This window comes from Lathyrus oleraceus, chromosome 6 (assembly GCF_024323335.1).
Source record: "Lathyrus oleraceus cultivar Zhongwan6 chromosome 6, CAAS_Psat_ZW6_1.0, whole genome shotgun sequence".
Lineage (NCBI taxonomy): Eukaryota > Viridiplantae > Streptophyta > Magnoliopsida > Fabales > Fabaceae > Lathyrus > Lathyrus oleraceus.
In genome coordinates this window covers 11,982,673-11,994,879 of record NC_066584.1, presented here as the reverse complement: position 1 = coordinate 11,994,879, position 12,207 = coordinate 11,982,673, and the positions used below count along the sequence as shown (strand labels likewise).

Here is a 12,207-nt window from a genome sequence, read left to right as displayed (position 1 = left end):
CTTATGCACTATTGGCTATCGTAAGAAAGGTCATTGAAATTGCGTAAAGTTAGGGGGTTGACTCAAGACTGATAAAATTGTGTGCATGGCATGTCCATGCTGCAGCAGCAGCAGCAGCAGCGCCTGTTGAGAGTTGAACACAATGAAGGGATACGGAGATACCCGTATAGTTTTATCTCACTTTCTTCTCTTTAGTAGCCTGAGGCTTTTGGTACATCACTATCTGACTTAAGATGGTAAAATTTGTCGCAACACCAATTGCATAGCCCAGTAGAACTTCAATAGAATTAAGGAAACAGTCACAATTATATATAACGGTCAGAATAAACAAACAAACGTAAATGTCAAAAAGACTGAAATATACCCATAATAACTTGTAAGTTAAGAGATGAAAGACATGATTTAACTTTAAAAAAAAAAGGTTTAATAATTTAACATCGCCAGATGCTTGAGTGGAGATCATCTCAAAAGTTTCTTTCAACATAATAGATCAATAAGAATTTGTTAAAATATGTTGAATTTCTTCGACAAAATGATAGAAACGTTATGATTCTGAAAGTGACTTTCAGAAGTGGTAACCAACTTAAAAAGGAAACTTCTGAAAAATAACCATTTTCGAAGCATTACATCACAGAACATTTGCACAAGTATATATAAGCATAAAAAACTTGGGTTTCTATTTCATAAGGATTAAGAAAAGCTAGTCTATAGAGAGCTCGAGTTCTCAAGTGATATACTATCTTAGTCATTAGATCCTCCAAGAGATCTGTATATGAATGTGAGTTGATGAAGATAATTATTAAGCATCTCTGAAGCAAATTAATGAGCAAGAGGTAATGTTTTCCATAACTCATTCTTATGAAAAATGAGTGTCCTTCCTTGGAGAGGGAGATACACAAATTCCCTTGAGTAGGGATCTATGTTTTCTGGTATAGAGTGCCATAAATATGGCAATAGGACTGTTTATTATATCTCCCCCCCAAAACAAAAATTTAACTGTTCTAAAAAACGATGAGTATCCAAATCCTTACACTCAATACAAAGTGTTTCACTCTATCCTTCAGCTACAAATAGTGGTCTGGCTAGTTTTGTCTGTAATTTTCAAATGTAGATTTAAGAACAATTTCATAGAAAGGGGGAAAATGTGAATGGGAAAATAACTTTTAGAAGCAGTTTTGTGAAATCACAAAGGTTGCCTGTTTATTACAGCGCTGAAGACTATTAAACTTAAGTTTGACAAAGGCTACAGTTCTTTGGTTTGGTAAAAAGTGCCTTGGAATGTGGTTTTTTCCCATTAGCTTCCACAGAAATCTAAACAAAACAGACACAGATGCTTGTTCTGATGTAAACAGAGTTAACAATATCTACCATCCTTCAGTAGCCAATACCAAAGCATGAAAACTATTCCCCAAAAAAAGAAAACAAAGCATGGAAATCAGACAGTTCTTCTTCCTCCAAGGCCAAACTATAACACCTTATGGTAATTAGCTACTTAAACATAGATATACAACCACTCAAATAGTTACTGCTAAGAAAAGTTTAAAAAATCTAAGTGTGAGAACCCACCCATATGACAAAAGGAAAAAGAACCTGCTGTTTTTGGGATTTCTCAAACTTAATTTCTAAAAAGTTCACAAAAAAATTGGGTAATTTCACAAATGGTGGAGGATCCACTTGTCTTGCACAGAAGAGTTAGAAGAAACTTCAATGAGATGGAAACAATTATCAAGCCAAGAATAGGGGAAGATAGAAATTTCATGAATACATGAATATAATACCACAAACTGAGGATAAAAAATAAGGCAAAAAAAGGGGAAGATATTTTCAAATTATTTTCATTTTTCTGCAGTCAAAATTGAGATAGGGGGACATCTTGCAACATGTTTTGGTTTTTAAAAAAAGTATAAATGTTTCTGCACACAGTAATCAAACGAGCCCTTACTTTTTTAGCACTGCAATTGACGCCTAAAACTGATTTAATATTCAATGATGACAATGGCAAATAAAAAAAGAAATGATGATGAAAACAATCTAAGAAGAAAGGATACCACTTTGGGGGGCATTTTCTTGGATGGTGGTGAATACTCTAACTGCAGTAAATATAAACAAAAAATTTAGTATTCCAACAAATGCAAACTGCAGCCTAAGTTCTATTAAATATCTATTGGCTTACCCATTGAACCTCCAAAGTTCATAAAAGAAGTTAAAAAGCTGAGCTCCCCTGTACTTTTATTCTGCTCAAATCAGAGTTACCAGTTACAAATAAGAATGGTGAAAAACAAATTGCTGACATACACTTTATTAGTTGAAACATTTTGGAAAAACAAACATTGAGGCATAATATGGAAATTCAGCATACCCACATCAACAGAGTTGACAGGATTCTAGCCTATCATTACAAGAGGAATAAAAGCTCCTAGTTTTCTTTAAAACGCATATAGGATGGCAACCCAGCAACATAGAAACCATATTTGTCATGTACTCAATGTTGTCAAACCCAAGAGTCTACACAACTCATGAAATCTACGTAAACTCAATTTGTAAATTTAGAAGTTTACTTAATACAAAAATAACGCTTAGGGCATCTGTCGTAGTATCTAAACATATTTTATCAGTGAGTACTTAGTAGTTATCAACATTCTAATAAATATTCTAACCACAGGACCTGACCAGCGATGGACAAATTCACAAATCACATGATGTTAACAATTCAGCACACAAAAAAGTGTAATAAGTTCAGAATTGATGTACAGATTGACAAAGGTTCAAAATTACTAAGAGAAAAGAATGGCGGGACTGAATTCCTCTAGTTGGAGCTGCTGGATTTAGCTCAGTAGAGCTAGGTTTCAGACTTTCAGCTCATCAGATGGGTCCGTTCGTGTTTTTCGCTTCACTTCATTTATGATGGGTGGGAGATATGGGGTTGAGACTCAATACAACATCATTCACCTCATTTGCAGATGCTTCACATTGATAATCTGTCGAGTTGAGTGCTAAAACTCACAATGGTGAGATTGAAGTTTTGTGAACTGGAACCTTTTCATTCAGCCGTATCATTTTGGTTTTTTTTAAAAACATGAAATTTAGGGGCATGTATCAGGAGAAATAACCATTATGTTGTAAACTTTTGAGGTGTGATTCTATGCAAGTCTATGTGAGTCTATCAAAATTTACATAAAACAATTTTGTAAGCAAGTTAACTCAATTTTAGTACCTGAATTAGAAACTTGTATGATTGTATTTGTTAACTTGACAGTTTGACAACCATATATCTAACTAGTTTCAAGTAGATCATCATCAATTGTACAACAAAATAGCTTATTTACCAGTTTCTAAAAGGGAAAAAGTAGCCATACTGACGGGACAAGCAAGTATCATAAATGCATGTTTAAATTAGAAAACAAAGAAGTTTAAAAATTTCATGACAACTACGTATTTTCTTCAACACAATATAGCATGAACACAAAACAGCACTTTGTGTTTCTACTTACAGAAAAGTTTTGCCATACTTGTGGGACCCTTGCACACAGAAATATTAAATGCTGGGATGCCTGCAAAAGATCAAATTCCCATCAAGAAATATTGGAGATAGAGATCCTCATAGACTACTAATCATAAAATAAAGGCTAAAATGCTCAACATCATGAATTGACAGAGGAATACAGCATACACATTTGGAGAAAAATTTCAGCACCATAAGTAAATGCATGTTGACCATAAAGTTATAAAGTTATTACTTACATACAAGGCCTCAAAGAGGATAGGATCAATTTTACCAGCTAAGACTGTGGGTGCTACAGCGCAATATCTGAAAATCAATGTATCAAGGAAATGATCGAGAACATTTGATTATATTGCAAAACGTGAGAATGAAAACATAGTGCTTCAACAAGCAGGTAGGATACATCAATGGCCGAATCCATGTGATTGTACTAATAGGTTGAGAATAGTAGTAGATTATGGCAACCAATACAAAAGCTGTTTCAGAAATGGAGAGGATGAATTAAGTTAGACTAAATCACGAAAAAGTAAGAGCAAGATATATCTAAGAAAAGATAGAGCTGTACAAGTTGCATCATCAACAGCCTATGTTGCACAAGGATGCAAAAATATCAGCAATTCAGCATGTAAAATTATCAAAACCATCAACAGAATACAGCAGGACAAACTAGTATTATATGATTCAACCAAGTAAGAATAGAGACAATGTTTGAAAAAAAAAATATTCAAACACAGTCAATCAACGGGCCAGTTCTTGCGGGGTAACAAATCAGGAATGAAAACAATGATCTCATATAAAGGCTGAGGTGTAAATTTGGTTTAACTTTTATAGAAGCCAAGACCTTTCAAATAATATGGCTATCCAGCCTACATCTCTAAAAACTTCCAAATCACAGTTATTAAAGTCTACTACAGTCGTCCGTAGAAAGCCTATTTGGATTGAGGCCTTTGTTTCCCTTAAGAGTTTACTTGGTCTTCCTCTACCTTCGTTTATTGGACTAGTATTGTCCACATCATCAACTTTCCCTATTGGGATCTCCATTGGTCTTTTCTCACATGACTACCGAACCATCTTAGGTGACAATTTTTAATCTGTTTTTTACTAGTACTACAATCCCCATTTTTCTCTAATACATTCACTCTTTTCTTATCTTTTCTAGAATGTCTAATTGTCCACCAGGACACTTAGCTCGTGCTTTTATTGGCACTTTACTGCCCAAGAAGTCACCCATTCCAATAAAACATCCAAAATTTGCCATTTTTTTGGTTTTTCATATCATCTTTTTTTCATTGAACTTTTTAGTGCTACCTCATTCTGATTCAACCCTCGCCACAATACAGTTCAAAAGTACATTATATAACATAATTGTTGAATGTAAGAATGATAAAGAACTTTTTAGTGCTACCTCATTCTGATTCAACCCTCGCCACAGTACAGTTCAAAAGTACATTATATAACATAACTGTTGAATGTAAGAATGATAAAGAACATATACTGATACTGACCAAGGAGTAAGCAAAAACAAAATTGCAAAACATAAGTGTACCTTGGATCAAAAGAAACAACAATTCTCCATAAGCTGAAAAAGGAAGGCCTTTGTGAAGAGAGTAAGCCAATGCTATGGTATACCCAACAACTTCAAGCTCGAACGCTAACATGCTAAGGCCTCTCACACTTTTATGCTTCAAAATTTTCAAAATCTGAGCTTCACAAATATCAACACAGTTAGGAAACCTAGTTGAATTTCAAAGTGCAAACAAATTAAGTGCATGGTTAGATTCATTTTAGCAAAAGTAAGTAATTCTAGAAGTACAAAAATTGATTTTCCAGAACTAAGTGTTGTCAAGTAGAATTGTTATTGCCTTCAGAATTGACAATAACCCGGAGCCGAGAGTTCGAGTTTGAGCTTCCAGCTATAACTTTTAGCCTCAAATTTATTATTCAACTCAATTTTATATGAAGTGATTCAACCATATTATCATTCAACTCAATTTTATATGAATTGATTCAACCATATTATCATTCAACTCAATTTTATATGAATTGATTCAACCATATTATCATTCCATCTTTTAACCAAAATCAATTTTCACTTTCACCACAGCTGAAGCAAACTCACATCAAACAAGCATAAATCAACATTTATCAACTAAAAACACTAGTTAACATTAAACGAAGATATCATTGGAACTAATGAATACAACATATAAAACTACGCAGCATGGACACCAAAAGCATCAAACCGCACTGACATATCAACACTGATAATAATTTTTTTTAAATAATAAATTAAACTTAATCACGAGTGTCGGTGGACACTCATACACACTTTTTTCAGAGGTTTCAGTGCTAGGATATATAAAACCTAAGAATTAACAGTAAGAAAGAGTCAAAAAAATTTAATCATTACAAAATTAAGCATTACAGTGCATGACAAACTACGAACCTATTAAAACCTAATCGATTAATTACTTTACCCTAAACCGTTAATTGAGAAAAGAGAAAATAGTTAACGATAGCGGAAACGGAAAATTGAGAGAAGAGAGTAAAAGAGGAGTGCCTGAGGGAGTTTGACGGTGGTGGAAGCGGCGACGATGGCGTAACCGAGGAGTTTGGAAATGAGAGGAAGCAAGCAATCTTTGTCAGGGAAGTTTCCGTTACGAAGAGATCCAACGGCACAACTCAAATCAATCCCTAGATATTCCATCGTCTTCTCCGATCTCAATCTAAGGGTTTCTTTCAATGCAAAAAATCGCTTCTCTGGTTTGTTGTTGTTGTTGCCGTCAATGTTTACTCAAACTGAACTTTCTAAAATTCTCTTTTTTTCGTTGAATGATTTTAGTTTAAAAAGAAAAAACAAATACTAATACCTGTTTGAAAACAAGGGCATTTTGTTTGTTTGTTTTTAAATGATTTTATAGTATTATATTTTGGTGTAAAAAAAATTCATAAATATATTTTTTTAAAGTTTTTAATAAAAAATTGATTTGAATAATTAATTTTAAAATATTTTATTATTTTATCGAAAATTATTTTGGATATCAAAATTTAAAATAAAAAATTTAAAATTATTTCAAATAATTTTTTGTAAAGATCATTTTTAGTATATAATTTTATTAAAAATTGTGATTTTGATTATATTTTAATCTTTAATAATATATATTTATGTTATAGAATGACAAATTTAATCTTTTAATTTATAAAAATCAAATTTAAAAAAAATTATAATAGTTTGAAAAACGTTTTAATATAATTCATTTTCAAAAATATTTAAAAAAATCCATTTTCTTATTTTATATAGCTAAAATAAACTGGCCTTAAGAGTTTAGTTTTACTTTAAATGTAAACAAATTTACACAAATCATAACAATTTATTATTTTGATCGAAGAACTCTAATAATTCATATGTTACACTATAAAAATAATTAATTTAAAATAAATATTTTAAATAAAAAAAAGGTGTTACAGAAAATTTGGCCGAGTTATATTTTGAGTTCACTATAGTTATCAATTAATCATCAAGAAAATCTATAGAGTGGTCGCAAGAGTTGAACTATGTGAATCAATTTCTTACAAATAAAATTAATTTTCATCTATTGAAATTGATCTTGATAGAATAAGATTCAATCACTTTTTTGATTGATTCATGATTCTTGTTCTTCACTTTTTACCATAGTGATCCAATCACACATTAGTGGAAGAAAGAATATATTGATCTTCTCTTGATCTTTCTGATCTCAATCGTCTTACAAATAAAAAGTGTTTTTCTATTTATAATGAGACTACTTGCACATCAAACAATCTCAAACTAACTTACTTCGACTTTGTTGAATACATACAGCTCATAGTATTACAAGTTGTATTCGACTTTGTCGAATACACACAGCTTAGACTATTACAAGTTGTATTTGACTCTTTGTCGAATACATGCAGATTCGACTACTACAAACTGTATTCGACTATATCGAATACATGTAAATTTGACTTATCAAATCCTGCATCTACAACATGCTTAACACAGAGAACTAAATATTTATGACACCACATAATTCATTATGTCTAAACTATCTACATTCGTCATAGTTCTTAATCTCTTGAACAACTATACATGCACTGCCTTGGTCATGATGTTTGGAATCTGATTTTCAGTTCTACAATATTCTAAGTTCAGCTTCTCATTTCTTACTTGCTCTTTAAGGTAATGGAATCACATCTCAATGTGTTTACTCTTTCCATGTCTTATCAGATTCTTGGCCAAACTGATAACAGACGTGTTACCAATCTTTATGATCATTGCTCCACGATTCTTACCTTCAATCACCTCAATCAGATTCACCATCCATGTTTCTTGACATGCACAAAGAGAGGCAAATATGTACTCAGTCTCACATGATAACAGAGCTATAATTGATTCTTTTCTTTAAATTCAAGCAACTGGTGAACCACCTAGCATAAACACATAACCAGATGTGGATTTTCTATCCTCAGCGTCACCACACCAACTTGAGTCAATGTATCCCACTAGTTTTCATTTCTTTCCTTCATCAGCTGTAGGAAACAAAATGACATAGTCTAGTGTTCATTTGAGGTACCTTAGTATCCTATTGGTGGCGGTAAGATGAGATACCTTTGGCTTTTGCATGAACCTACTCGCAATGACTATACTATATGCTAGATCAGGCCTAGTGTGACAGAGGTGTCTCAATGATCCAATGAGTCTTCAGTATTGTATTGGATCAACATCATCTTCATTTGAGTCTTTCATTAATTGGAGTATTGGTTCAACTAGTGTCGAAATTGCATTGTAATCCTTCATCTCAAATCTTTTGAGTATCTCACTTGTATATCTCCTTTGGTGCATCATCATCTCACTACTATTCTTGTAGAATTCAATACCAAGGAAATATGAGATGTTGTCCAGGTCATACATTTCAATCTCCTTGCTTATGTCATATTTGAAGTCTTCAATCTCTTTCTTGCAGCTGCCTGTTAACAACAAGTCATCTACATAGAGGAAAAGTATGAGCAAATCACATCTCCTTCTTCTAACCTACATACCATGTTCAGTTGTGCACTTTACAAACTCCTTTTCCCTTATAAAACCATATATCTTCTTATTCCACGCTCTTGGAGCTTGTTTGAGTCCATACATAGCTTTATGTAACTTGTATACATTACTTTATTGGCCTTGTTTCACAAATATAACTGGTTGTACTTGTAACACCTCAAAATTTGCCCTCCTCTTCTTGGGACTAGTTTAGCATATTGCATTTCATTTTTAGGGCATTAGGCATTGCATTTTTGCATTTCATGGAAATAAGAGATCATCCTCCAAAGTCTTTGCAGAAGATGTAGAAGGTACATGATTTGAGCCTGAGGGTCTTATTGAATTGGTGAACAGCCATCTGAGGGTTTCTGCTTCAGTCAGGGTTTCTTGATTCCTCAAAGAGCTTGAACATTATCTTGTTTGCAAGGGTATATCACCATCATCATGGTTATGTCCTCCTCAAGGGGTTTATTGTTCATGCTCAGGTTCCTCTGGGTTAGGGTTTTGACCTCTGGTCAACCCTAATCAGTGATATTTTTCCAATCAGGGTTTCTCAAGGAGATGAGGTTATTTCTTGAGATGGATATCACATGGTCATTATATTTGGCTTATATGAGCTAGAGGTTCATTTTGGAGCAAATTTCCCAAGTGGTGGAGGCTCAAGCTGATCAGAGCATGTCAGGGTCATCTGAAGACCTGAAAGTCAACTGTAAAGTCAACTGAGGGCTAGGAGGTGGAGAAATGAGTTTTAACATCTCAATCATGTTCAAAAGAGGTTCATTTGTCATTTCCAACATCTATCTTGAAGGATTTGAAGTCAGGGCAAAAGTTTCCAAAAATGGAAAGTGACCTAAAATTGAAAGTTTCCAAAAATGGAAAGTGACATGTAATTGAAAGTTTCCAAAAATGGCAAGTTTTTGGACCACATTCAACTTGACTTTCCAACATCAAAGAAGCTTCAAATGAATTTTTGGTGAACATGAAAGTTTAAGATCTTTCTCTCCTCTTTTTAAAAAGTCCAATATCATGAGCATCTGATGAATGGTTGAGAAGTTATGAACAAATAATTGCAAAGTATGCTTGGAACTTCAAAATGCCATAACTTTTGATCCAAAACTCCAAATGAAGCCACTCTTTTTGCAAAATGCTCCTCGTGACCTATATTTTCCAAATCAAGCATTGCATTGCATGAAAAAAGTTCACATGATCATATGTCCATTCAAGTGCATTTTGGAGGGAAAATGGGGAATTCAAATTTGGTGCATCACATGAGTAAAATTCCACTTGCATTGTGTTCATTGGTTGATTTTAAGTGAATGTGAGCATTTGCATGCTACTATTCACGCGGTGCATGGCCATGGTACATCATTATTCATTTTTTGCATTCCATTCCAATTCTTGCTAATTTTCATTAACCATTACAAATTTGGATTAGCAAAGTGATTAGTACATGGTATAAATAACAAATCATAAAAGAATTGCTCATAATCACATTTCTAGATCTAGAATCCATTTTTCCCTCCAAAATTCTCTCTCATTGAAATTCCAAAATTCTTCACATAAACACACAATTTCTTCATAGATCCTTCATCCTCATGGAATTTGGAGCATGATTCATCCATTTTTCGTGAATATTGAGCAAGGTTTGAAGACATTCAAGTGCTTGAACACATCAATGGAGGTTTGAAATTCAACAAGATTCAAGAGGATTCAAGTGTTGTTTCTCATTCAAAGCTTCAAGGCAAGGTTACTGGAGAAGGATTGAAGCTTTTGGAGGCTTGAGAACACTGTTTTTCATCACTGCCATTCCAAGTAAGTCAAAATTCGATCATCATCTTTTACTATTCCATTGCTATAATCTTGTAGATCTTGTTGTGGTGAGAATTCTGATATAAATATTTTTGAATTTGGATGAAAAATGAAGAAGATATGTGGATTTCAAGTTTAGATCTAGAAACTTCTTTGCTTCGATTCATGAAATATATGATGATTTAGGCTTAGATGTTTGTGGATTCGTGATCTACTCGTTGAAACCTTTCCAACGGTATATAGTTTGTAAAATTCTGGAAAAAAAGTTGCAGCTCCGCCGTGTACACGGTCGGAGAAGACGACCGGAACTACTGTTCCGGCGTCTGGTGTGGCGGCTAGGGTTATGCAGCAAAACACTGTGTTTCGTGTTGTGTCAAGACAGTTTGGCCGAGCGGGTTCGAATCTTGGCTCAGCGCGTTTGTTTTTTTCCTTCAGCGCCTTTGAACCATGGGCGAGCCTGTTCGATTCCTGGCCATGTTGTTTTGTGATTTTAATTTGAGCGCTTGTTTTACCATGGTTTCCTGAGTTCGATTCTCTCCCTGTGCACTTTTTCTTATTTCACCTGGAGCGCTCCATTTACCTTACAAACCTGGGTTCAACTCCCATGGATTGCAATTACCATTTTCAATTCATAACATTTCCCATATTATTTTTCTATTATTCCATTTTTATTTCATTAATTTCTAAAAATCACAAAAAATAGAAAAATGATTCGATTTCACTCTAGTTTTTTTTCACATTTTTGTTTTAATGTCTAGTTTCTTGTAGAATTTATTTCATGAATTGATTGCTTCTGGATTTTATTTGTGGAATTTTTTATTGCACATGATGCCATGAACATATGTTGTGATCAATTGCTTGTAAAATGCTCATGATTTGTCCAATTGGCTTAAAATTTGACATGCTTGTTCCTCACATGTGATTGGATTTTCTGGCTTTTGTTTGGCATTTTTACCATTTAATACCACTGTTTTGGATACATAGACATTTGGTGTGACAATTTGTGCCACAATTTGGATGTAGCATTTGTTCATTTTCATTGGCTTATCATATGAAGTCTTCTGGAGTTGAATTTTTGCATGATGCTTGTGTTTAACATATTAAGCTTGTATATAAAATTTCATGATCATTGGATTCATTTCTGTTTTAATGTGGTTTTTCTCATTTGAATGTCCAATTGTGGTCACCATTGATTGCCTTTGCCTTAGCTTGCTTAATTGTTGGCTTTGCCTTATGATTTGGCTTTGATCCTTTTTAGGACATGTTCTTGCCTGATTAAATATGCTTCATGTGGAATGTCAACTTCTGTTTTGACTATTTGCTTTGCCTTTGACCCTAGTCTTGGTACTAGTGGTTTGTACTCACCTTTTGAGCTTTGTATTTCAGGTTCAAGCATCTAGCTCTAGTGGTTGATGTGATGTCATTACTTGAGATGCGAATTACTTTTTCCACTAACCTTTATTGTGTTGTAGGTCCATTGGTGATGAACTCACTTGAGTTGTTTACACATAGGACTTGTATTGTGTACATATTGGAAGAGACCCACTGTGATTGTCTGTTTTGGTTTCTCTGAATACAATACTGACCGGTTAGCTTTTGTACAGGTAGATTAGCCGCTTTTAGCTCGTGCTTGAACTTTGCTTTGGTTGTGGTTGGTATACCACCTAGGTAATCATTCTCTAACTCCATGTAGCCTGGAAGCCCTGTCGTTTCTTTTGGCAGGCATTTGGTTGAAGTCCTCCTTAAGAGGCAATGACTGTGTTTGTTTATATTTGTGCTGAAGACCTCCTTGTCGAGGCATGTTACTTAAGTCCTCCTAAGTGAAGAGGCAATTGACAGATAGAAGGGA

The 12,207-nt window shown here is 33.8% G+C and overlaps 1 protein-coding gene across 1 annotated transcript; it reads right to left on the bottom strand.

Annotated features, from left to right (window-relative positions):
- LOC127091549 (mannose-P-dolichol utilization defect 1 protein homolog 2) lies at positions 1-6,390 on the bottom strand (the record flags this gene model as incomplete). Its single annotated transcript, XM_051030217.1, is given in 8 exon segments — positions 1-276; positions 2,049-2,090; positions 2,174-2,234; positions 3,492-3,551; positions 3,742-3,808; positions 3,906-3,978; positions 5,049-5,202; positions 6,063-6,390. Coding segments are annotated over 8 exon segments (708 nt in total). The 5' UTR covers positions 6,210-6,390.
- Positions 6,391-12,207: the final 5,817 nt, after the last annotated feature.